The following is a 25,053-nucleotide window of genomic DNA, read 5'->3' as shown; positions in this document are numbered from 1 at the left end:
GTTATGTACATTATGGAGTACTTAGCAACACTCTTATCTACTTTTCAGTCCATATTAAAGATGATCTTACATTCAAAAGTTATGATCTAATTTTTACTTATTTGAAATTAAAGTTGGTGTGAATTTAATTTTAGAATTATTTTATTGAAGTTGTTACGGTCTTACGGAGTACTCCCTCCGTCCCATAATATTTGGGACGTTGAGGTGGACGCGTAGTTTAAGAAAAATTCAAATGAGTTCATTTAAAACATTTGTTTATTAGTCCGTATATAAAATATTCTCTTTTGTATTTTCATATTGCAAGAAAACAATAAGTGGGGGTGGGGTGGGGGTAGTGAGGAGATAGAAAATATAAGAAAATATTATTTTATTAGTGATCTCATTCCATATTTAATAATGTGTCAAGTATTGTGGAATGGACGAAAATGAAAAACTGTATCAAGTATTATGAAACGGAGGGAGTAGTAAATTAGTATCTTGACCGTTGCAAATTGCATGTACTCGCAGCATGTAAAGATACAACGAACAAAACCACATATTGCAAGCAAAGAACCGCACATACTATCATCAATAACCTTTTCTACTTATTAAAAAAATACAGCCACTGAGCATTACTCCATAGTAGAACAGAATTATTAGAAGAGAAGAGCTTTCAGCTTTATCAGTGTATCATAATGTACAGCAATATACCAAAATTATACGAGTAAATTTTTTTCAATTAAATAGTAGTAAGAAATTTTGCTCCCTACGTCCCTATATTTTATCTCTTATGCATGGTTGATTTTGTTAACTTTTGGTTGAATGAAGTTCATAAAGCTCAAAAGAGACAAAAGTGGTAGGACAAAAGTATTTTGTGTAAGGTAAATGTGTAGTCCCCGTAATCAAAGATAGTTAAGGGTGGAGTATCTTATAGGGGCATCCATTTTTATTTGTTTATATGGTGCAAACATGTAGAGACGGAGGGAGTATATGTTATATGAGTATCTTACTATATACAAAGTAATTTTTTTTTAATGTAGAAAAGCTGCTTGCATGCATGGATATTATTATTGATGATGTTATCCCCATAGATGAAAATTCAATATCATCCTCCAATTTTTAACCAGGGATATAAGAAGCTATGACGTCTACACATACTATTGTGATATTGCACAATTTAGGTCATGTTCATCCACTTTAAGTAAAAGTTTTATCAAGTGAAAACCATCTTACTAACTTCACATAGCAAATATACAAGTACAAGTAAATAAAAAAATAAAAAAAATAAAAAATGTTTTAAATCATTAAAAATTATTTAATTAAGAAAAATAAGCTTCAATCAACTTATAATAATTTAAACTTATGAAAGTTAGGTGAAAAGAACGAGTGTTTCACTATTATACAAAAGTATGCATTGTGTGTGTGTGCGCGCTATTATGTGTGTGTGTACGCGCTCATACGTGTGTGAGCCATTTATGAAAAATAATATAGACAATATAGGATTTAAGATTTTAAAGTCCTTAAAGGGATAAATAAAAAAGGAACTTAGGAGCACTTCCTAATCTCTAAAGCTTGCTCCATCCGCATTATTGAGTTACTTTTAATGGGTAACTAGATTTGTTTTAGCATGTAGAGTACGTGTAATATAATGTTTAAAGTAAAAAATGATGACAAGAATAATGTTTAGGAACAAGCTAAAGATGGGCACAATCTAGGGCGTGTAGAGCCATGTGCCTTGTTAGCATGCCTTGTGTTGAAGTAGGTCGTGCTTAGAATAGACCAAGAAAAAATCATTCCATACTCCGTATTGAGCTCGTGTTGACCATTCATTCAATCACGTAGGCCATGCACGACTTATCATACTTATTCTTTTGAGCTGCTCTGCTCTATTCTACTCTGCTTTGCTGAAATTAATCCTGGGCACCGTGCCGGTCGTGCCGGCGGGCCCAGGATTTCGTGTCGTGCCGTGCCGGCCATTTTCACAGGCCAGCCCACGACACGGCACGACCCTCGTGCCTGGCGGGCTTGTGCCGTGCCGGCCACGTGCCGGCCTGCGGGCTGGCCTGCGGGCTGGTGCAGTTTTCAAATAATTTTTTTTTATTTTTTTTTTTAATATATGACAACATTATAAATTAATAAGTTTATAATTTATATAAGTTATAAAATTATAATTATAAGTTTTATAAGGTTATAACTTATAAGTTTATAACTTATAAGTTATAAGTTATTAAGTTATGAATTTTATAATTATAAGTTGAATATTTATGTTTTATAATTTGTATATTCAATATTTATATTTATATATTTACTTTATACTATTACTTTAAAATTTAATGTTTATGATTTATTAGTAATTGGTATAATTTTATTTTTTTTTAATATGAATTTACAAATTGTAACAAAACGGGGAAAAAAAGGCAAATTGGACTTCGGATGTGAATAATGCGTACTTTATATTATTATTAATTGAGTTGAGAAAATTGTACAATGATAACAATGATAAAAATCATACAATGATGGTATTAAACAAAAATTGAAAAATGATAAAATTGATATTTTTAAAATCGTACAATATACAATAATTGTCTATTCTTCTTGCTCGTCTTCGTCTTCGTCTTCGTCTTCGTCTTCGCCTTCGCCTTCGCCTTCAAGGTCATCGGCTAGTTGCATAGATTGGGAACTAGCCGAACCCGAACCGGAAGCGGAGGTTCCTTCTTCGTTGTCGTTGTGGTCGTAAGAACGGTCTTGTGAGCGATTTTTCGCATCCAACCAATCTTTGAAACACACGCACATTTCTAGTGTTTCGGGTTTTAGACTTGTTCTTCTATCGTCTAAAACCCTTCCGGATGCGCTGAAAGCTCGTTCGGAGGCGACGGAGGAAACTTGGATAGCAAGAATGTCTCGTGCCATTGCCGCCAAAGTTGGATGCTTCGAGCTTTGTTGTTTCCACCATGCAAGGAGGTCGAGGTTGTTTATCTCATCGTCGTCCATGCCTTTGGTGAAGTCGTAACTCAGGTACATCTGCAACTCCGAGACGTCGCTTTGCGTTCTCCTGATTGATGAATCACCTGAAAACCTTGAAATCAAGTTAGTAGCTTGTGAAAATAAATGTTTGGCCTTCTTACTTACGTTTTTGGATGGTTGGGAAGGCCCTGAGCGAGGAACGGTGCCATATTTGGCTTCATAGACTCTATATAAAGCAAAAAACTGATCCTTCACATTAGTCTTATAGTTTTCTACATCATCGTCAAGAAACATGCATTGAAAGTAAATGTCAACTAACATAAATGTGTTTTCATACTTTTGCCTAGGATCTAATATGGAAGCAAAAATATAAATCAAAGGAATCTCACTATAATATTTACGCCACTTTTTTCCATTGCTGGAAGATACTGATCATAATCACTTTGATGGCGATGATCAGCGAAAAGTTGGGCGAGTAAGCATGCATTAGAAAGAAAGTTTTGAGCACAAGGATTGTAAACAGTAGAAAAAAAATACGTCATGTTATATAATAACTGTAAAAATTGCATATATCTTTCACAGTTATTCCAATCATCATCATACAAAGCATTTTGTGGAAATTTTTGGTTGTAAAATAATGTTAACGGGCCCTTGTACTCAATTGCCTTTGTTAACATGTCATAGGTGGAATTCCACCTAGTTGGGCAATCGGTTCTAACTTTTATTACCCTTATCTTTTGTTGTTTTAGAAAACTCTTCCATTCTTGGTATCTCATGTTAGAGCTATTAATAGACATAATAGCATCTCTGATTTTGCTGTAGTATGGGCCAATTGCCCGAACTCCATCCTATACACATAAGTTAAGTACATGGCAAACACATCTAGTATGAAGAGCTTCACCGTCTAATAGTACATCGGTTAAGTTTTGTTTGATAAGATTAGCTGCGTATGTCATAGAGGTTGCATTATCAAAAGTCATAGACATCATTTTATCTCGAAGGTTGTATTCGTCTATTGCTTGCATTAAATGGTGAGCAATGTTAATGCCGGTGTGTGGGTATTCCAACATTTTGAAATGTATTATTCTTTTTTGTAACATCCATTGATCATCTACCCAATGACAAGTCACACATAAATAGTGATATTTATAACCACTATCCCAAGAATCGGCTGTTAAAGATACTCTACAGTTAAGGTTACTCAATTCGGCTTGTAACCGGACTATGTACTCTAGGAAATTTTTCATTGCGGCGGAACGAACGGTTTTCCTAGAGATTCTTTTATGTTGGGGTTGTAGTGCTTTGTTAATGTAGGTGTTGAATGCGTCACTTTCCGAGAAAAGAAAAGGTTGTTCGGCGTGTACTATCATTTTTCCTAGTTCATCCCTATCCCTCTCATAGTTGTATGTAAAGCCGTATGGATGGAATTGGGAAATTTTGGGCTGGGTTGGATCACTAGCTGGTTTTGCACAAAATTTCATGTGCCTAGATAAGTGTCCCGTCCCGTTTTTGGTAACTGCCGTGAATACACTATTACATGTTTTACATTTTGCCCATTGTTCACCATCTTTACTTAGGACAAAATAACGCCATACCTCACTCCTTCGGTTTTTCAAAAGTAGCATCTCAGTTTCGGTTAACCATTCATGATGTGTGTGATGGTTAGTAGTGGGACTAGTGGGAGTGGCAGTAGAAGGGGTAGAACCGGAGGGAATTCGGGTACTTTCTTGGCTACCTTGGCTAGAACAATAGTTTTGTTGATCACCGATATAATTAGGTGGAAATTGGTATGGTGGTAGTGGAAATTGGTTTAGTGGTGGTGCTGGAAATCCCGACGTATTATATGGCTCATAGCCCGGGGGGAAGTAAATGGGGTCATTGGTTTGACTCGTAATTTGGGGGCTCGTTGTATTTGGTGGTTCCCTAGAACTACTACTACGGATAAGTCGGCCTTTCCCCCTAGACCTAGATGATGGGTTGTTCGATGCCATAATTAACAATTAATTTTTTAATAAAAAGTGGTTAACTATAATAATAATAATTAATAACAACAATTTTAACAATAAAAATATCAATAATAATAATTAATAACAACAACTATAACAATAACAACAAAAATAAATAATAACAACAATTGTAACAATAATAATAATTAATAACAACAATTATAACAACAACAATAACAATTAACAACAATAATAATTAAACAAGATTATTCTAATAATAACAATAAAACAATAATAAATTTAAGATTAGTTTAGATCTTACAACCGTGCTTCAACGCTCCACTAATTACGATTACGAACTTTTTACTTTTTTCCGATATTAGGAAAATAATTAGAGAATTTAAGAGAATAATTAGAGAATTTAAGAAAATAAGGATTATTAGAGATTTAGAGAATATAAGAGATAAGAAGAAGAGATTGTGATTTTGTGATTTGGGAATGAAATGGAGGTGAGTATTTATAGAATTTTTGGGGAGCAAATTGGCAAAAAACTAGCCGTTTTTTTGGCTTATTAAGGAGCTAGAATAAACGGTAACATTATCGTTGGCCCGCGGGCCGGCACGACGGGCCAGCACGGCGGGCCATGGTCGTGCTCGTGCCGGGCCGTGCCTGGGAATTCTCAACCCTGTCCGTGGCACGGCCCGTGGCACGGGAGTTGAACTTCGTGCCGTGCCGTGCTTGAATTCGGGTCGTGCCGGGCGGCACGCAGGCCAACTCGGCCCGTGCCCAGGTTTAGCTGAAATAAATCTACTGTGCTCTGCTGACTCAATTTGCTCTGCTCTGCTGAAATCTACTTTGCTCTGCTAAAATCTGCTCTGCTTGCCCAAAAGCTTCAAAGAATAGGGCCTTATTGTGTTATGCTAGCGATCCCCTTTGTAATTTTTTTATACAAAATATGTAGTAAATAGTGTACATAAAAGCAGGCTGACTAGACGTCTCATCGTGCTCAATTTGTTCATGCTAACCTTTGAAAATAATGTTCATACATAACTCATAGCCCACTGACATGCCTCTTATGCCGTGGTGGGTATGGATCAAGTTTGGAAACTTTCGTGCCATGTTTGATCGGCCCAACCCAACCCAACTCATCCTCATTCTTAGAGACAACCTAGTCCATATAAAAGAATTACGAGTATAGCAATCTTTAAGTGATACTCCCCCGTTCTTTTATTACCTGTATTCCTTTTTTGGCAAATCAAAATTAAGGACTTATTTCTATTTTAAGGTTGTACTATTTGAGAATATTCTTCATTTTTTGATGGGTTGTCATTATTTTTTTGTACTAATAATGACTTTTTACATTAATTTTCACCACTTTCTCTCTCCCTCTCTTTATTTATTCCCAAGCAATTTTTTTCCTCTCTATTTTTCCAACCCCAGATGTATTTCCACCAACTTTAGACGGAGAGAGTAAAAAAACAGTTAACCTCCACATAATACACCAATACTTCAATTCTATACACTATTAACAGAGTGGGAAAACAGTGAAACAGACATCCTAGAAAATCCGGAATTAAGAGTAATTCTCAGAACTCGATTCCATCTTTTTTTACAAAAAATAAAATAAAAACCTGAAATCCGTTAAAACCTCTGTTCATTCACCATCAATCTCTGACAAAAACCCACTTAAATTTCATTATTTTTTCTGCTTCTTCCTATGTTTCTCTCTCCTCCATTTTTTCTCTCGAGCCTCGGAACTCTCTAGAGTTCAGAATACTAAAAAGAGTTCAGAATACTAAAAAGAAGCAATTTAACGGATAAATTTATAACGTTACATTTTAATTTAAGCTTCTTTATTTTTTTATTTATTTATACGAAATTAAAGTGAAAATCAGTGAAGAAATTGTTCATTGCTTTTTTGTCTGAGTAACAATGGCTTGGAGATTTCGACTCATTTTTGCTGCTTCTTTCCTCTTTGGTTTTCTGGGTAAGCTTCCATTTCTTGTTTTGTTCATTAATTCCTTGAGTAGATTACAGTACCTTAAATTTCTGGGATTTTTTTGTTTTTATTTTTTTGATTATTACTATTATTGTGAGTTTGGGTATTTGTGGAAGACCAACATTCTGCTGTATAATTTCTAAATTTGATAGGAGAATAAATAAAAAGATTAACCGGAATCCGGCGGAGTTTACGGGTAACGTGTTATTGAGCATTTGAGCGTACTCAACATTATAGTTTGTGCTGTCGTGTACTCCGGGTTAAGACTATAGTTGGTGTCGTTGAGACCAATAATATACGGAGTACCGAGTATATATTATATTAATTTAATCAGAATTTCATTTAGCTGAAATGCTGACTATATATGTTTTGTGTATAACTTAAAAAAAGTGACTGTATTTATGATATTATGAACTTCATTGTGGCTGATATGAGTATTTATGTTGGTTGGTGGGTATTTAATGATGCTTTGAATAAAATGTCATTATGTATTTTTTTCCAGTTGGAAGTATGCATGAAAAAGGGTTACTGATTTTCTGGAAATTTGACTAATAAAAGATGCTAAATTAATGTGTGAATTTATGTAATTTCAGCTCTCTAAATTTGGCAAATTATAGTTATTTAAGTTAAGTTTTTGAATTTAGTGTAAATTGCCAAAACAAGATTTATCAAATTGCCTTATTGAAGTTGGAGGGTTCCTCACATGTTCTGCTGTGGTGCCAGAGGAATTTAGTGGTAATTTCTTGTTTGGTTGATGACATTTTGTTTGTAGTTTTTGTCACTCTTGTGCTTTTAGTGACAACTAAAGGTCATTTGAAGTGAGAGACAAAAATGACATTAGCTTAGACAAAATATGTTTAGATTAATCTTGATAAGAGTTAATAAGTTTAAAAAAGATAAGTTAAGGGAAATAAGTTCAAATGAGGCTAGATAAGATATGTTCTAGAAAAAATAGGGGCTAACTTAGATGAAAATATAAACTAATTTAAAGTATGTAGTATTATAAGTTTAGACAAGTTGATTTCAGTAAACACATCATGAGTATGAAGTTCTCATCAATCATGTGAAAGTGTTTTGATGGTTAGCATGATTAGTATGATTTGGGTGCGAGGTGACCGCTCCCTTTTGATCAAAGAATTTGATCAATTCACCCTTGCTTGCTTGAACGCCTTACTCCCATAAAGTGGGGTCGGCTACATGAACCAACACGAGGACTTCCCAGGAGGTCACCCATCCTAGTACTACTCTCAATCATTGTGGCTTATGTCATGTATAAATGATAAGGCCAAATTCAATATTTTGATATAAGGCAATTGACTGTCATTTACTGCTATGAATTATGGTCATGGTCATGGTCATGGTCATTTGGTGTGCATCTTGTTGCTCTATAGAATTTTACAAGTGAGGCAAGATTTTCATGTGGCTTTTTTTAGCAACATTTGTTTACGGTTCCTTAAGAGGGACCTTAACAATTTGATGCTTCATATCTTCTTTTGACATTTTAAAGAGTGAATTAAAGCTATTGACCCCATATGGCCATAACATCAATATCTTGTTTCAAAAAGGGCACATGAAAAAAAAGAAGCTGTTTTTCTGTCTTGCAATCATTGGTATACTAGCTATGGTTTATTGGAGAAATGTATTGACTTGGTCTGCAAATGTATATTACAGATATATGTAGTGGCAGCACAATTGGAGTTTGCTACGGACGGAATGGTGACGATCTTCCAACTCCTGATAAAGCAGCAGACCTGGTTAAGCAGCACAACATCAAATATGTCAGGATTTATGACTCCAATGTTCAGGTTCTCAAAGCGTTTGCCAATAGTGGAGTGGAGCTTATGATTGGGGTCCCAAACGATGATTTGCTTGCATTCTCTCAATTTCAATCCAATGTTGACACCTGGCTCAAAAACAGTATCCTTCCATACTATCCAACCACGAAGATCACATACATAACAGTTGGTGCTGAGGTGACTGAGACCCCGAAGAATGTCTCTGCGATTGTTGTTCCTGCCATGAGAAATGTCTTCACAGCCTTAAAGAAAGTCGGTTTGCATAAGAAAATTAAGGTCTCAAGCACTCACTCCCTAGGGGTCTTGTCTCGATCATTCCCACCTTCAGCTGGAGCTTTTAGTAGCCATTATGCATACTATCTGAAACCCATGTTGGAGTTTCTTGCGGAAAACCAGTCACCTTTTATGGTTGACATTTACCCCTACTATGCATACCGAGATTCCCCTACCAATGTTTCTTTAGACTATGCTCTTTTCCAATCATCATCTGAGGTCATTGATCCGAACACTGGCATGCTATACACAAATATGTTTGATGCACAAATCGATGCTCTGTACTTCGCACTGATGGCTCTAAATTTCAGAACCATCAAAGTTATGGTGACAGAAACGGGGTGGCCTTCTAAAGGATCTCCAAAGGAGACAGCTGCTACTCCTGATAATGCACAGACATATAACACCAATCTCATTCGCCATGTCATCAATGACACAGGAACGCCAGCTAAGCCGGGAGAGGAGCTCGATGTCTATATCTTCTCGTTATTCAACGAAAACAGGAAGCCAGGAATGGAGTCTGAGAGGAATTGGGGTTTATTTTACCCGGGTGGGACGAGTGTCTATAATCTGGATTTTACTGGAAAAGGTGTCACTGAGATGGCTAGCGGGGGAAATTCTACTAACAGTACCAAACCAACTTGGTGTATTGCTTCATCAAATGCTACTGAGGCAGATTTGAAAAATGCCTTGAATTGGGCTTGTGGACCTGGAGATGTAGATTGTACACCCATACAGCCTAGCCAGCCTTGTTATGAGCCTAATACTCTAGTTTCTCATGCATCCTTTGCATTCAACAGTTATTACCAGCAAAATGGAGCCACTGATGTTGCTTGTAGTTTCGGAGGGGCAGGACTTAAAGTTACCAAGGATCCAAGTAAGTTTTCCTTGGTTCTGAACAAATTTTAGCTCCTCAATCTGCACATTAAACTTGATTAAGCTACACGACATCCTTGCATGTGTATGTTACTAAACTTGAAGCAGGTATCTTGAAAAGTTGTATGAATATTCATTTCTATATCGGTGAAGCCTCAAATTTGATGTATATACTGCACAATTATATAACAGGTTGTTTATGGTAAATATGTTGATATTCAGAGAATGAGAGGAGGGAGGATAGCAGCTTATACACGCTGCAACATAATATAGCGTTCTCTTTTAATCCTAGGTTTATTTATGAGGAGATTGTGAGAACTTGTTCAATTGGCTTATTATTGTACTCCTATCAGTATAGTGCACTAAACATTGTCATGTTTACTATTGCAGGCTACGACAAGTGCCTGTATATGACTGCAGGGTATGTTCTACTGATTCCATTACTTCAATGCAATCTTTATAAATGGCTGACCTGATTTAATTTCATTAGTCATGTTAACTTCCTAACATTGTATTGCAATGTCTAATTTCATCAGGAACAAGAAAACTTCTGCTTCAAATAATATGAGTGCTACACCTGCAAAAGCCATATCAATTCAGAGGCACATTGCATTTGTTCCATGGATTACTGCTGGCCTGCTTTCACTTCTGCTATCACTTGTGTGAAATAACGGCTTTAAAGTTTCGGTGGCATTCAGTGGACGAGGATGATCAGAATGGATCGGACGCGTTATTTCCTAAGGTTGGGATTGTAGATGTGATGTCAAACATACTGCCCTGCCTAAGTTTTGTAACATGACCATGTAAATTGGATGGTCTAAAACAGTAAACCGGCATACATGTTACCACTGTGAATGTGGTTTAAGGCTAGGGTTTCTAACTGCACATATTGTAGTACGGACTACGGAGTAGTGCATGATAACATGATTTAGTCTGCTTAGAAGGAAGAAGTTCGTCTCACATTCTTGTCTAGAGTACAATTTTTTCGATCATCTTGGCAGGCCTTGGATTTTGGACTAGTGTTTGCACTCTTCAAATAGAGTCCACTTTTTTATTTTGGCATTCCATATCTATGATTGATAGGGTGTTGTCAAGTTTATTCTCACTCGACAGTATCTAGAATTCTAGATCTGAAAAAGCAAACAAAATTCAAACTCTACCCGAAATAATTGGACCAGAATTGAATTAACTCGATCCAATCCAAACTGACCTGATAATCAATGTTTCTAAATAATGATTATTTTACAATAAAACCGAAAATGATCCAACTTGATCGTCACCCTAACCCAAAATCAGCTCGGAAGAGCGTTGCTTGAAAATGACCCCATATGAATTGACATCCGTCCATATAAAAAGCAAAGCCACACACTCAAACATGATGATAACATTAAGAAGGATGGCACACACTTGTGGTTTACATATCATAACAACCTCCCACATAAGCAGGAGCATGTACTTCAGTCTTTCAGTTGCATGTACCTTTCATTTCACTCAATAGGCCTTTTCTTGGCAACTAAAGCTGATAAATCTAATACACATACATTTGCTCAAGATAAAATCTACTTAATTTTTTTTTTCTTCAATATTATTCATCCATAAATGTTTAATTTTAAACCATTATAGCTTGAAAAATCACCATGTCAGATGAAATTCTGGAATGTTGCATACCATACATTCAAGATCCTAGTGATAGATCATCAATTTCAATGGTATCAAAGCGATGGTACGAGTTAGATAGGCTAACAAGACGTAGTATAACAATTTATCTTTGTTACACCACGACGCCTCAACGACTCTATGATCGTTTTCCAAACATTGAGTCATTGAGGCTTAAGGGGAAGCCGAGGCCGGCTATGTATAATTTGATACCGGATGATTGGGGAGGTTTTGCTAAGCCTTGGATCGATGTATTGGGGAGTTTTCATTGTCTAAGCTCGCTTCATCTTAGGCGTATGATTGTTGCAGATGCTGATCTTTACACGATTGGTTCGGTTAAAGGCTGTTTCTTGCAATTGTTGAAGTTGGATAAGTGCTCTGGCTTCTCTACTGATGGTCTTTTGCATATTACTCGCTATTGCTCGTATATTTACCCACCCTTTTAAGTCCATTTTCATGTCATGTTCTGTTTCATTTCGGAATCAATAGTCATGTATATATATAGTTGTCGCGTAATCTATAATTTATAGTCTATAATCTATCAATATTATGATTAGTCTTTCTGAGATGCCATTTTGTGACAAGTTTTATTTATTAGCATATCTCCACAAGTCAGAGGAGCTAAATAGCGCGATGATTACCACTTTCGTGATCTTTTATCACTCATATGTAGAGAGTTATCTATGTATGTACCTAAGAATGTATTTTTGCCTAAATATGGTTAATATTTGGTGACTGATCAGCTGTATGAACTTGCTATTGATGCAGGAATTTGAGGACGTTGTTTCTAGAGGAAAGCAGTATAGATGAGATGAATGGTGAATGGTTACATGAGCTAGCATTAAACAATACAGTTCTTGAATATTTGAATTATTACATGACTTTTCTGGAGAAGATCAAAGTCGAAGATCTTGAACTTCTAGCCAGAAACTGTCCTTTAATCTCTGTCAAAATTAGCGATACTGATCTTTTTTGTCTTAGAAACTTTTTTCGTATAGCTGCAAGATTGCAAGAGTTTTGTGGGAGTTGTTTTGATGCAGAATTAGGCCTGTATTCTGATATTGTGTTTCCTACTCAACTAAGCTCTTTCGGTCCTATGTACATGTTGGACAAGTATTTGCATATATGTTTTCCTGTTGCAAACTCGCTCTGGAAGTTGGATATTGTTTATGCAACACTTACCTGTGGCGCTCAATGTGACTTACTACAAAGATGTCATAATTTACGAGTTTTGGAGGTATAAAACTTCATTTGAATCTTTGCTGTTTTTCTGTATGAACAATTTTTTTTAAGGATTGCTGTCTAAGATGAATTGAAAACGTTAAGACTTCATGCTGGCATCCCTATTTTTGCCACCAGAATTTCTGGCTCTTACTATTCTTGCTTGTTGTTTGAAAACAGACAACTGATGTGATTGGGGATCAAGGTTTGGAAGTGGTATCGTTAACATGTAAGAGACTAAAGAAACTTCGGGTAGAACGAGGGGAAGATGTGCCGACACTTGGAGTTCAAGCAGGTGCAGTTACACATAGAGGTCTAATTTCTGTAGCACAGGGTTGTCATGACCTGGAATACTTATCTATCAATGTGGCTGATATAGGAAATGAAGCTTTGGAATGTGTAGGTGCAAACTTGAATAATCTGAATGTTTTCCGGCTTGTACTGCTTGAGAAGGAAGAAACAATCACTGACCTCCCCCTTGATAATGGAGTACGAGCTCTTCTGCAGGGTTGTCAGAACCTCCGGAGATTATCCTTATACCTTCGACAGGGAGGCTTGAGTGATATCGGCCTCAGTTACATTGGTCAGTACAGTCAAAATGTGAAGAGAATGCTTTTAGGCAGTGTTGGAGAAACAGATGCAGGGCTTCTTGAGTTCTCTAAAGGCTGCCCTAGGCTTCGGGCACTTGAAATGAGGGCTTGCTGCTTTACAGAACGTGCATTAGCAATTGCTGCTAAACAGCTTAGTTCTCTGAGGTACATTTGGGTTCAAGGATACCGCAGTTCTGAAACAGGTACTATTGACTTGCTAGAAATGGCTCGTCCCTATTGGAACATTGAGCTGGTTCATGGGGACAACTACAATATAAATGGAAACTTTGTTGCTTATTACTCGCTTGCTGGACAAAGAACAGATCATCCAGAATCCATTATCCCCTTAGCTCTGCCGAATCTGTAGGATCTGTCAGGGATCCTCCGCTGTTAAATACTTATTTTTCATACTTATTTTGCATCTTCTTTCTTTGGATGAAAATTTTGGCTGCTGAGACCAATTTTGTTAGACTTGTCAGGCAATCAGATTGTTTCCAAGCTCTGTATTGTCGTATGTTTATGTTATTTTGTTGATCTTATATACAGAGTACTCGATATAAATTTTGCTAAACGTGATAAATAAGGTGTACTGAATTTTTAAAACTTTTGACAAGTGATTAGTTTACTGTTTGGGATATCAACTAGGTAAAATGTTCATAACCTCGTTATAAGCATACAAGTAGATGCCAATCGGATAGTTGACAAAGTTTAAGGGAGGCAAGAGCGGGAAATGACTGTGAATTTTTGCAACATACATCCCCAAAAGAGTGACAAAGATATACATAGCAAGATTAGCAACCATCATTCTTTAGGGCGGAAAATCATACAGGCACATAATAATGTAAAAATACTGCCAATATCGTCAATCAGCTAATTTGATACACATTAGCAATTGTAAGTCTTTCAGCATCTAGATAATTACACCTGAAAGTATCTACTCTTTGAGAGACCATAAAACGGAAGACAAAGGAAGCTATGTTGAAGATACTCAAACCCCGGACTTGTCCACACAGAACTCCACAACCTACACAATTGGTGTACAAAATTTACTGCACATCGTCAATAATGAATGTGATAAAAAATTAACATAAATGGGACGTTGTATGCCCCAAAACCCCAATTCCTCAAGAAACCAGACCGTCTAGGTACTGAAGAGGATCCCGTTCCAGAGGAATAAAGACACGACATGATCTAAAAGCACGCTGTCAGTTAACACAAAACAAGTACCTTCTTATTTACATGCCCTGCTCAACAAGGTAGTCACCAATCCTTTCTACAACCATATTGCATTGACCAGGAGTCATAGGCTCATCATAAATTCCTATTATCAAAGCCTGGTTGGTCTTTTTGATGGTTACACCTCCAGGGCCCTGTTAGGACATCATCAAATAAGATCAACCAGTTCACAATTCGAAAACTGAACCATACTAATGTTCTGCTTTACCTGCTTAACCTGTAAGTTCATTGATATGCTGTTGACACACACTTGAATTGGCACAATTTGACAGCCAAGAAGTATGGATTATATGTTATAACTTTCGAAAACTAGAAAAGGTGAAGGAGCAGGAAATTAAGAAAATACCTTCTTTCCTCTGATCACGTCTCCAGGCTCGCCTTGGATCACCATATATTTTGTGCCACCAAGATGTAAGCCAGTAGGAGCGAGAGATCCAGGTTCGTTAAAGTCCTTCATGATGGCACTTACCTCTTCAGGCTTAAGCTACAGCAGCATTAATTAAGAGTCAGAACAGCAGATAGAAAATTATTCATGCAGAAAAGTACAATCATCCCTAAGATCAGTATATATTACAATAAAACCATTCTTGTAATGCAGAAAAGAGTTTGGCCAACAAATTAGTTATGAATACTTAGCAAAAATTCTTGCAATATACTGATCAATAAATGAGTAAACAAACCAAAATGCCTGATTCATAAAAACAGCAGATCAGATAAATTAGTTTGGCAGCAGCGAAACTTGGCTTAATCATACAAACTAGTTCAGTACTTCAGTAGTTCTACAATTGATTATACTGATCAATATGTATAACAGAACTCTTGCAACCAAATTTGGTAAACAAAAACCTTTGTATATATGTCTCATTATTGTTTCATATCATAAAGGCCTAATTACAAGATGCTAGGTAAAGGTGAGCATGGGTCACGCCGTGTCCGAAAAGGCAGGCCATTAGTGCCATATACACCAGGTCGGATGGACCAGGCTTTGTCGGGCTGGCCCGGGGCCATAGCAGCTGCATAAGCCCAACCAAGATTGGCCAGCCCATCAATCCCATCATTAAACATCTCTACATACTATCACACAAACTCAAAATGTTTACAATTTGACCATTTCATGACTTTATCACTGAAAGGGCAATTCTTCCCAATTGATGACTTTGCTTAATCAAATCATAATATATGATACAAAAATGTAAAATCCTCAATCTGATAACATTAAAATACTAAGCAGACGAAAATTGTCCCGGATCATCCTAGAAAGCATATAATTGTAATTAAGAATATTCCAAACATGTGCAACATATTCTAGTGATTATTTTAAATAAAATAAAATTCAGAGGCAGTAAAAATTTTTCTTCGTACTGTATTAAACAACTGAAACGCAAAATGCAAAACTATAATAGTAGCATGTTATATTACTATGATAGTATGACACACAGGATGCAAACGAGCTTAGTCAATATCCGGGATCAAATCTCGTCTACATCACTATTGTATCGAAAAAACATGATTACGAAATAAGACTAGATAGGAGTAGATCGAGGAGACCTGAGGAAAAGAGGGGCTTTGAGCCCAAACGATGCCGTCGTGGCCGACGATAGCAGCGGAGGAGAGGTGGTTGCCTTCGATGTCGCACATAAGATGATCATCTACGTAAGTTTGCCACGACATGATTCGATGAATTGATGCCTCTTTTTGATTGAATTACTCTTATTAACTTTGACTTTTAAAGGAGAGTTAATGAAATGAAATACTTGTACTACCAAAGTAGTATGGCGTTATAGGTTTCTTTTGGATAATCGAGAAGTTTCATTTCTTGTAGTTTGAAAAGGATTTTGGAGTATTTATTGCTCTAATTCAATACTCGACCTTTTTTTTTTTTTTTTTTTTTTTTTTTTTCTTTTTTAGATTATTTTTTTATTACTCCTATTATAATATTATATTGTTAGTATGAGTATTTGTTTTGTTATATACGGAGTTTGTTGAGAGTGACGGGATATATAACTCAAGTGGTTAGTGCTTCCCTCCCGAATATGAAATTATGTTATTTTATTGACAAACACTAAAATATGGTGTGGAGATAACGGAGGGTAATTGTTGATTATTATATTAGTGGAGAAAGTTGTTAATTATGTAGAGGGTTTGATTGATGGCGAATTGGTAATTTTATTGCAATAAGTTTTGAGAGATAAAAGCGATTGTGTTGTGTAAGGTCGAAACCTGTTATTATCAATCATTATATGTGTAAGGTTGATATGCTTAGTTTTTGTCGTTCTATGAAAGGTTTCATGTGAATATGTTAGTCTAATATCATTTACGATAACTCTAAATAAATGAAAAATAACTAGCATGGACCTCAAGCAACCTCTTCTAATACATGTACATTAATTTCAACTTTGATCTCTTATATGATGGTCGATCTTAGCTTCACGATACCATAAAAACGTCTCTTCACTGTTGGATACTTTCTACATAATTTTCTGAAGTCTATAGAGTAAGATAGCCGTAGACAAGTGTATACAATTGGCTAATACATGAGCTTATGACTTTTTGAGTTATGATACGCTAGAACTTGAACCATTATGACCCACTTAACCACCTTGATTTCAGGGCAATGATTTAAAATTAAACAATAAAGAATGGTTGGGCCATGCATTGGGCCTTTTATATGCTGTGCCTAACTCAAATGGCCTATTTTCAAATGTTTTATAACAAGATTTTATTACCTCTATTACATATTATGTGCAACTTTTGAACTTTTTATATATCATAAATTATACTCAAAAACTGCATATAATTAGAGCTGTTAAAAGCTGACCCGACCTGAAAATTACCCAAACCCGATTATTAATCGACCTGTTTGAACTCAGAAAAATGGTGACCCGAACCCAATATCACCCGACATGAAAACTACCCTAGGCCCGAGTTAATTCGAGTATTTGAGACTCGAACCCGAATATGACCCGACTTGGAGATGACCCGACCTGAATATAACCCGTAAATTATTGACCTGAACCGAACCCGACCTGAACCAAAATTGACCCAAACCCGTTATAACCTGTCAAACCCGAATTTAACCCGACTGGTTACTAACCCGACCCGAATTCAACCCTACTTGTTACTAACCCGACCCGAAATTCAACCCGATATGTTACTAACCCAACCCGAAATCAACACGACTTGTTATTGACCCGACCCAAATTCAACCCAAATTGTTCCTAACCCATTTCGAACTCAACCTAACCTATTATTGACCTGACCCAATTTTAAATCACCTTAAATTCAATTTAGACCACCTTATCAATATATAGTTATATAGTTACGTATTCATTTCTAAATTAAATCTACTAATAATATGATGTTCGCCACGCAAATAAGAATATAAGATTATATTATATAAAATTAATGACATCTTGTATGTGTCATTTGTGTAGTTGTGCGCTTGTGCAAACGAGTTATTATCAAAAGTTCAATAGTCAATAGTTCAATACATACGACTCCTTACATAAACTAATTATAGCTATTTACTCATTTCTAAGTGTTAGAATATATTTAGCATATATTCTCTGATTATTATATATATCTTTATTATTGTAGATATTGACTAGCTAAATAAAGATATATACAATAATTAGAGAATATATGCTAAATATATTCTAAGCTACTCGTAAAGTCGTAACTTTGTAAGGCTAAAACTACTCTATATACCCGAACCCGATATGACCCAACCTGAAATCAACCCGAGACCCAGATTAACCCAATACTTGAGACCCAAATCCGAACATGACCCGAGTTGGAAATGACCCGACCCGATTATAACCCGCAAATTATTGACTTGAACCGAACCCGAGAATGACCCTAACTCGTTTTAATCTGTTAAAACCTGAATTAAACCCGACGTATTATTCAGCCAACCTGAATGTAACCCAACTTGTTATTGACCCGACCTAAACCTGACCCAAACCCGATAAGATGTATGACCCGACGTGACCCGACTCAAGCATGACCCAACCCAAACCTGACCGCATAGGTTACGACATTAACCCGAATTGACCCGACCCGAGTTGACCTGACCCACACTAACATGACCCAAACCCGACCCATTTACCTGAATTGATAACTCTACACATAATATGTAACGGAGGTTATATTTCCATTGCTTGGTCTTGTACAAATATGGTCAAAATTTGGTCTAGTTTAGAAATTAGATCAAATAGAAAAATTCTGATCACATCAGATTATGTGAACTGAATTACTAGCTTAAGAGTTCAATTTTCAATAGAGACACTTTAATGGACTGTATTCTTTATTAATTCCCCTCATTATTTAGAGGGTCTAGTTTGCTAACCCTTGGCGAATAGACATGTGATGAATTTCATCCCACTAGAAGTATTCTTCTTACCTTAAAAAAGTAATTTCTTCATTTTTTTCGGATTAAATTGTTTCACTTTTACATTTTACAAATGCATGTCTTCAATCATTAGTATCTTTAGCAATCAATCAATAAAAATTATAATAGATATTTGGAATGTTATAAATTAAGACGAATCTAACAAACTATTTTTTCCTTACGAACAAAACTACATACCCTAGAGATTGTATATTGTGTGAATAATGTAACTTTAAAGTGTTTCATCTAAATAAATAGTAAAGAAATGCCCATCTATTAAAGGTGGATAGCTTTATCAAATCACGTTTATTCAAACTTTAATGAGTGATATCTGAAACATGGAGAAAGTTTATGGTTTTTTCTTAATGAAAACATAGCCCTTTTAGCTTCCTCTTGGACTCTTGATTATCTAGCTCGCCACATCAATCAAAGGTTTGATTCATCTTTAACGGCATTGGCTCAACCCATGACCCACTATGAGCTACTAGCCTACTAGGAAAGTAAGAAGTAGCCACACCATTTTTTGGACAGGCAATCACACCATAATAAACACTAAGAAATCATTCGTGTGTTTCTAAGAATTATCGTAGCCATACGCGGCATTAGGCAATTACATGACCAGTCTCCCCTTGTTTTTTCCCATAGGAAGACAAACCATAACTATGTAAAGATGTCTTCAAAAAAAAAAAAAAAAAAAAAAAACTATGTAAAGACATTGCACATATGTCATATGATCATTTTGTCCTACTTAACAACAAAACTTGTAGCAGATAAAATAGCTAGAAACAATCACTTCCAAAAATTTTATGGTGCAAATTGAAACTAATCTTCCTACCAATTGTTCATTATCTTCCTAATCCAATCCTCATTAAATTTTCCCCACCCAAATTTATAATTTGCCAGACATTTTCTGAATAAAATCAATGACAATATATATTTTTGAGTGGGAAAGCCTTTTGCATGTGGCTTATAAAGAAAGTTGTCTCCTCCATCCTTCTCTAATTTTTTTCCTCAAAAGCCATGCTTCATTTTATCAAAGTTAGAGCAATTATTCATTTTTATTGCCGTCCTATTCCTCCTGTCTCTTTTTCTGTTAAGTATTACCAATTCTTTTTTAAAGATTAAAAGATACTCTACCCCAAGCCGATTAGACCAAGATTAACGTCGTAAACCCATATTAAGAAACTCTTCCCGATAAATGTTGTTGCATTTAAAGAGCCGTAGCTCCAATTTGAAACATCTGATTAAGTTAGAACTAACTCGTTCATTAACTATTGATAATCACTTGTTGGTGTTAGATGACCAAATCAAGTCACATTAATTTATTAGATTTCCATTCTATTCTCCTCATGCCAAACTTATATTTTATGGTGGTAGTTATATAAACTCTTTCAATAACATTCCAAGAGTCATCCCAAATTCCCAATTCCATTGCTTGTTTCTCGCTTTATCTAAGCACCCTTTTGTTAACATCACCTTTTTCTTCCTTTTTCTCTCTCTAAATTCCTTTAATTTGGTACAATTTTATTTTATTTTATCAAAAACCCAACAGCAATAGATTCCATTTCTGTCTGTCAAAAGAGAAAAAACCCAAAAAACCCCACTAATTCCCTTTGAAGTTTTTAGCTAAATTTCATCTTTCTTGTAAAAAAGTTGAATCTTTCTGTAATGTATCTGTAATCTATCATCTGGGTATTTGATTCCTTCATCCAAAACTTTCTGGGTAATCCTCAAAATCTTTCCTTTTTAAGCAAAAGATGCCTCCTTCAAATTTTCCTCTAAGATGGGAAAGTACAGGGGATAAATGGTGGTATGCATCTCCTATTGATTGGGCTGCTGCAAATGGTCATTACGACTTAGTCAGGGAACTCCTCCGCCTTGACGGCAACCATCTCATCAACCTGACCTCCCTCCGCCGCATCCGCCGCCTTGAAGCGGTGTGGGATGATGAAGAATTGTTCGATGATGTTGCAAAGTGCAGGTATGAAGTTGCACACCAACTGTTTGATGAATGTCAGACACAAAAAGAAGGGAAAGAAAAGAATTCTTTGATTGTTGCAGGTTATGGTGGTTGGCTTCTATACACTGCTGCATCAGCTGGGAATTTGGGTTTTGTACAATACTTGTTAGGAAAATACCCTTTGCTTGCTTTTGGAGAAGGTGAATATGGGTTGACTGATATACTGTATGCTGCTGCTAAGAGTAAGAATCCTGAGGTTTTTAGGGCTGTTTATAGTTTTGCGGTTTCGCCGCGGTTTTTGGATGGTGAAGGGGTGGTGGAGGAGCAAAGGATTGAAGATGTTCCTATGGAATTTAAGACTGAGGTGAAGAACAGAGCTGTTCATGCTGCTGCTAGAGGTGGGAATTTGGTTGTTTTGATGGAGCTTCTTGCTGATTGTACTGATGTTTTGGGGTTTAGAGATGTTAATTGCTCAACTATTTTGCATTCTGCTGCTGGTAAAGGTCAAGTTGAGGTGAGGTTCTTGCTTTTTTGTTTTTAGCAATGTTATTTATTTTTTGTTTTTAATATGCTAGCTAGTTGACTTGTGTTCAAAAAGGTCGAATCCTCCTCTCAAATGCGGGTGCTTGAGGGTGAGGATCCCTTACAGTTCCCTCTCACTTCTAAGTGTCTAGCTCGCAAATACTGTAATGGAAATAAATCCACAAGAGTTAAGGTCTGGTTAGGGTCTTTCTTCTTACTTGAAGAAAAAATTAAAAACTAGTTGACTTGTGTTTTTATGTTGTTCTGTTTTTGGATGGATTTTTATTTTTTTATTTTTTTTTATCACAAAGTTTCAAGATCCCAACTGTCAAGTTTTGGTGTTAGATTTCTTGTTTGTGTTCATTCTTCTATTCATGAATGAAAGTGTTTTGGCTGGATTCATGACTTGATGCTCTTTGATGTAGCAACTGGTTGTCTAGTAAATGTGCTATGTGTTAAGACTATTGATATGAGGAAGACTTGTTTGCAACTTATGTATTGTTTGCAACATGGTTAGCTATCCCGAATAACATTGAAGTGAACTTTGTAAAGTGGCGACTTTTATGTGATTTAGGGGCGCATTGGCCTGGTGTGTACATGTATAATTGTGTACAATACATCCGTTTTATACAAGACCTATTTGATGTAGTATATTATGCTTTTGTGGAACAAACTTGGTTGCATAGTGAAGAATATCTGAGAAACCGAGGTAGATTAATACTTCTCTTCATTGTGAAGGGAAGAGAGAGAGAGAGAGAGAGAGAGAGAGAGAGAGGTATATGTTTTACACAAGTGGCTTGAATCCAACTCACAGTAGGGACACTGAAAAGTGTTGCTATACGACAGGTAATTCTATTAAGTCAGTGTCAGGCAGCAAACCAAGCCTGTAAAGTGGTAATAGTTGAGTAATAATATGTAACTCATAGGAGTAATAGAGGCAGTGACAATTCAAGTATTGAAAGATAATTTGTATTGGAATTCGCGCTTGTGGAGTGGTCCATGGTGGGCTTTTATTAACTTGAGGACTGTGATGGTTAGCAGTTAGCACCATGTTTAAATTAATATCTATACACTTAACCATCATGTACTTGCAGCCATCTGTGTCCCTCATTGCCTTCTCGCAGTGTTGGAGCATACTAGTAAGTAGGTAATCGTCATGTTATCTTGATAGAGGGAGATAGACAATGACCTCAGATTTATTGTGATACAGTATGAACCCTTGGTATTCAAGCTTCCTTTGTATAATCCATGATACAATTAAAAAATAGAAGGGAAAAAGGGACTCAACCTTAGACTCCTTACTGCACCTTTCTTGAAAAAAGACAATAGGTGAAACACCAAATGGAAAAGATCCTTTCGAAGTTAAGGATGATTTATTGCCTCAGTTCAAAACATTATAATTTGCAGTAGTTCATTTTCATATGGTTTACAACTCTTTATTTTACGGAGTATTTATTTGCTATCACTTAGAGAAGTTTTCTGTTCTTGCAGGTAGTTAAGCACTTGATAGCATCCTATGACATGATCTCTGCCACTGATGATAAAGGCAATACTTCTTTGCATGTTGCTGCATACAGAGGTCAGCTGTCTGTTCTCGAAGCTCTGATTCAAGCATTGCCTAAATCTGCCTTTGTAGTCAACAAGGCTGGAGAAACGTTTCTTCATGTGGCTGTTGCTGGTTTTCAAACTCCTGGTTTTCGCAGATTGGATCAACAGATTGAACTTATGAAGCAGTTAGTAAGTAGCAAACTTTTCATCATAGAAGATGTTATCAATTCCAAGAATAATGAAGGGAGGACTGCCCTTCATTTAGCCATTATCGGGAACATTCACTCCGATTTAGTACAATTGTTAATGAGTGCCCGCTACATCAATGTGAACATCCGTGATGATCATGGGATGACCCCACTTGATTATCTTAAGCGACAACCAAAATCTGCATCATCAGAAATCTTGATCAGACAGCTGATATCTGCTGGTGGTATATCCAGTTGCAAAGATTATGCCGTGAGAAAAGCATTTGCTTCTCATTTGAAGATGCAAGGCATTTGCAGCAGTCCTGGAACATCCTTCAGAGTTTCTGATAATGAAATATTCCTAGGCACAGGAATTGATCATGTAGTGCATCCTAGCCTAGGCCATTTAAGTAGAGAACGTTTTCATTTTAACTCCTCAAGTGAGGCAAGTCATTGTGGGTCACTTAGTGAGGAGGACCATAGAACTCCGGACATTAAGAAATCAGGCCCTCTACACAATGCAGCTAAGCGCCTTAAAACTATGTTCCACTGGCCATTGGTGAAAAGGAAAGAAACTGAGAGATCCAAGAGAACAAGGGAGAAAGATGAGAGTGTTTCTGATAAAAGGAGGAGCACCTCAGAGGAAACACCAATCTCGCTTAGAGAGAGATATTCCAATGCTTCTTCCCTTTCTAGTAATAAGAGAACACTTGCAGTGAGGAGTAACATATCCAGTCCTACCAACCGAAAGAGATTGGCTTCAGGGGTTGTTCATGATGCCTTGCAGGACCAGCTTATTGTGAACCTTTCATCTCAACCTTCCTTTTCCAAGTCATCACTTTCTTCTAATAGTTCTCTAGAAAAGGGAAAAGAAATTCATGTGGAAGATGAGAATGCTAGACCCTCTCGCTTAAAGCAAACCAGTGCTGATGTTGCCCCAAATGTGACGAGGAAGCAAGGATCCATGAACAAGAGATTTGTGAACCCAATTTTGTGCTTTGGCGGATCCCACTTATCAGTTAAAAACTCAGTAGGTAAGCACTGTACTAAGCAACCCGTACTTTCGGTTGCTTAAGGTTGACTCACCATAGAAATGGATCAGTAATAGATCGCCTTACATAGCTGTAAGTCTTGTAACTTTGTGTTTAATCACTACTTGTGATTGTGTGACCTCTGACTGTCATCCCTGAGTTTTATGTGATAGCTCTCTTGTAGATGACTGTAGTCTGTAAGATCACTTATGAGATGTGTTTGCCTCTAAACTATCTCCTGTAATATATTTGAGATCCTAGCTTTGTGATGCTAATATCTTAATCATGTATAACCTCCCATTAGTAATGGTTTTCCCTGTATAACTTTCGTAATAAAATTTTATCGATTTTGACTTACTCGTGCTCGACTTCAATTCTTCTATGAACACAATCTGATAACTATATATATTTATACTTTAGTAGACTTAAACCTTATACTACACATACATGACATAACTTGCATGGATCACTTTGCCTTTTATGTGTATTATTTCCGAACAGAGGGAGCTACTCTGTATATGACCTTCATAAGCATCAATGCAATTGAGTTCAATCCTTTGAAGGTTAAGCTCGGTTCGTATTGATTAGCCAATGTATGTAACTATGTAAGAAGATGCTAGGACATTTTCAGCTTCCCCTCTTTAATGAAGAGGCTAGCATTCAATTGTTCACTTCCTCGTTTGGTTGCAACTTGTTAGTAAACAAAGAAAAAAAAAATGATCATTCAAGCATTATACTTTTGTGTCTTTGTATACCTTTTCATCATGTTGTTTGGTGGGCTTGAAATAAAGCGAATTGAGAAAAAATAAATTTTTTGAATGATGAAATTCTTATAATAAAAAGTCGATCATGTTATAAAACATATTTATTGTGGATGG

At 36.3% G+C, this 25,053-nt stretch overlaps 4 protein-coding genes across 6 annotated transcripts; 3 read left to right on the top strand and 1 right to left on the bottom strand.

The window, feature by feature from the left end:
• Positions 1-6,201: 6,201 nt before the first annotated feature.
• LOC110707674 (glucan endo-1,3-beta-glucosidase 13-like) lies at positions 6,202-10,895 on the top strand. The gene is made up of 4 exons (XM_021885696.1): positions 6,202-6,876; positions 8,560-9,834; positions 10,224-10,254; positions 10,370-10,895. Exons 1-4 carry the CDS (start codon positions 6,822-6,824, stop codon positions 10,497-10,499), a joined length of 1,491 nt encoding a protein of 496 aa, XP_021741388.1. The 5' UTR covers positions 6,202-6,821; the 3' UTR covers positions 10,500-10,895.
• A 345-nt stretch (positions 10,896-11,240) lies between these two features.
• Positions 11,241-13,839, top strand: LOC110707671 (coronatine-insensitive protein 1-like). Of its 3 annotated transcripts, none has more exons than XM_021885694.1 (4): positions 11,241-11,913; positions 12,258-12,726; positions 12,891-13,005; positions 13,114-13,839. In XM_021885694.1, the coding sequence occupies exons 1-4, from the start codon at positions 11,471-11,473 to the stop codon at positions 13,665-13,667; spliced, it is 1,581 nt and encodes a 526-aa protein (XP_021741386.1). In that variant the 5' UTR covers positions 11,241-11,470; the 3' UTR covers positions 13,668-13,839. The 3 variants fall into 3 exon arrangements, with proteins under 3 accessions (XP_021741386.1, XP_021741385.1, XP_021741384.1); XM_021885693.1 differs by having other exon boundaries at positions 13,090-13,839; XM_021885692.1 differs by having other exon boundaries at positions 11,242-11,913; positions 12,891-13,839.
• Positions 13,840-14,031: 192 nt separating this feature from the next.
• On the bottom strand, positions 14,032-16,359 carry LOC110707673 (profilin). The gene is made up of 4 exons (XM_021885695.1): positions 16,085-16,359; positions 14,883-15,020; positions 14,528-14,670; positions 14,032-14,324 (listed from the first exon to the last, which is right to left on the bottom strand). The coding sequence occupies exons 1-3, from the start codon at positions 16,205-16,207 to the stop codon at positions 14,536-14,538; spliced, it is 396 nt and encodes a 131-aa protein (XP_021741387.1). The 5' UTR covers positions 16,208-16,359; the 3' UTR covers positions 14,032-14,324; positions 14,528-14,535.
• A 3,483-nt stretch (positions 16,360-19,842) lies between these two features.
• LOC110707670 (delta-latroinsectotoxin-Lt1a-like) lies at positions 19,843-24,532 on the top strand. The gene is made up of 2 exons (XM_021885691.1): positions 19,843-21,400; positions 22,900-24,532. The coding sequence occupies exons 1-2, from the start codon at positions 20,684-20,686 to the stop codon at positions 24,217-24,219; spliced, it is 2,037 nt and encodes a 678-aa protein (XP_021741383.1). The 5' UTR covers positions 19,843-20,683; the 3' UTR covers positions 24,220-24,532.
• Positions 24,533-25,053: the final 521 nt, after the last annotated feature.

This window comes from Chenopodium quinoa, unplaced genomic scaffold (genome assembly GCF_001683475.1).
Source record: "Chenopodium quinoa cultivar QQ74 unplaced genomic scaffold, ASM168347v1, whole genome shotgun sequence".
NCBI classification, from domain to species: domain Eukaryota; kingdom Viridiplantae; phylum Streptophyta; class Magnoliopsida; order Caryophyllales; family Amaranthaceae; genus Chenopodium; species Chenopodium quinoa.
The sequence above is the reverse complement of the archived record's forward strand: the minus strand, read 5'-3'. Positions and strand labels throughout refer to the sequence as shown.

Coding starts and splice junctions, on each gene's coding strand:
- LOC110707674 (XM_021885696.1), top strand. CDS start 6,822: ATGGCTTGGAGATTTCGACTCATTTTTGCTGCTTCTTTCCTCTTTGGT. Junction 9,835..10,223: donor TAAAGTTACCAAGGATCCAA/GTAAGTTTTCCT, acceptor TTACTATTGCAG/GCTACGACAAGTGCCTGTAT. Junction 10,255..10,369: donor TGCCTGTATATGACTGCAGG/GTATGTTCTACT, acceptor TAATTTCATCAG/GAACAAGAAAACTTCTGCTT.
- LOC110707671 (XM_021885692.1), top strand. CDS start 11,471: ATGTCAGATGAAATTCTGGAATGTTGCATACCATACATTCAAGATCCT. Junction 11,914..12,257: donor CATATTACTCGCTATTGCTC/GTATATTTACCC, acceptor CTATTGATGCAG/GAATTTGAGGACGTTGTTTC. Junction 12,727..12,890: donor ATAATTTACGAGTTTTGGAG/GTATAAAACTTC, acceptor GTTTGAAAACAG/ACAACTGATGTGATTGGGGA.
- LOC110707673 (XM_021885695.1), bottom strand. CDS start 16,207: ATGTCGTGGCAAACTTACGTAGATGATCATCTTATGTGCGACATCGAA. Junction 15,021..16,084: donor AAAGCCCCTCTTTTCCTCAG/GTCTCCTCGATC, acceptor ATGCTGCTGTAG/CTTAAGCCTGAAGAGGTAAG. Junction 14,671..14,882: donor ACGTGATCAGAGGAAAGAAG/GTATTTTCTTAA, acceptor ATGTCCTAACAG/GGCCCTGGAGGTGTAACCAT.
- LOC110707670 (XM_021885691.1), top strand. CDS start 20,684: ATGCCTCCTTCAAATTTTCCTCTAAGATGGGAAAGTACAGGGGATAAA. Junction 21,401..22,899: donor CTGGTAAAGGTCAAGTTGAG/GTGAGGTTCTTG, acceptor CTGTTCTTGCAG/GTAGTTAAGCACTTGATAGC.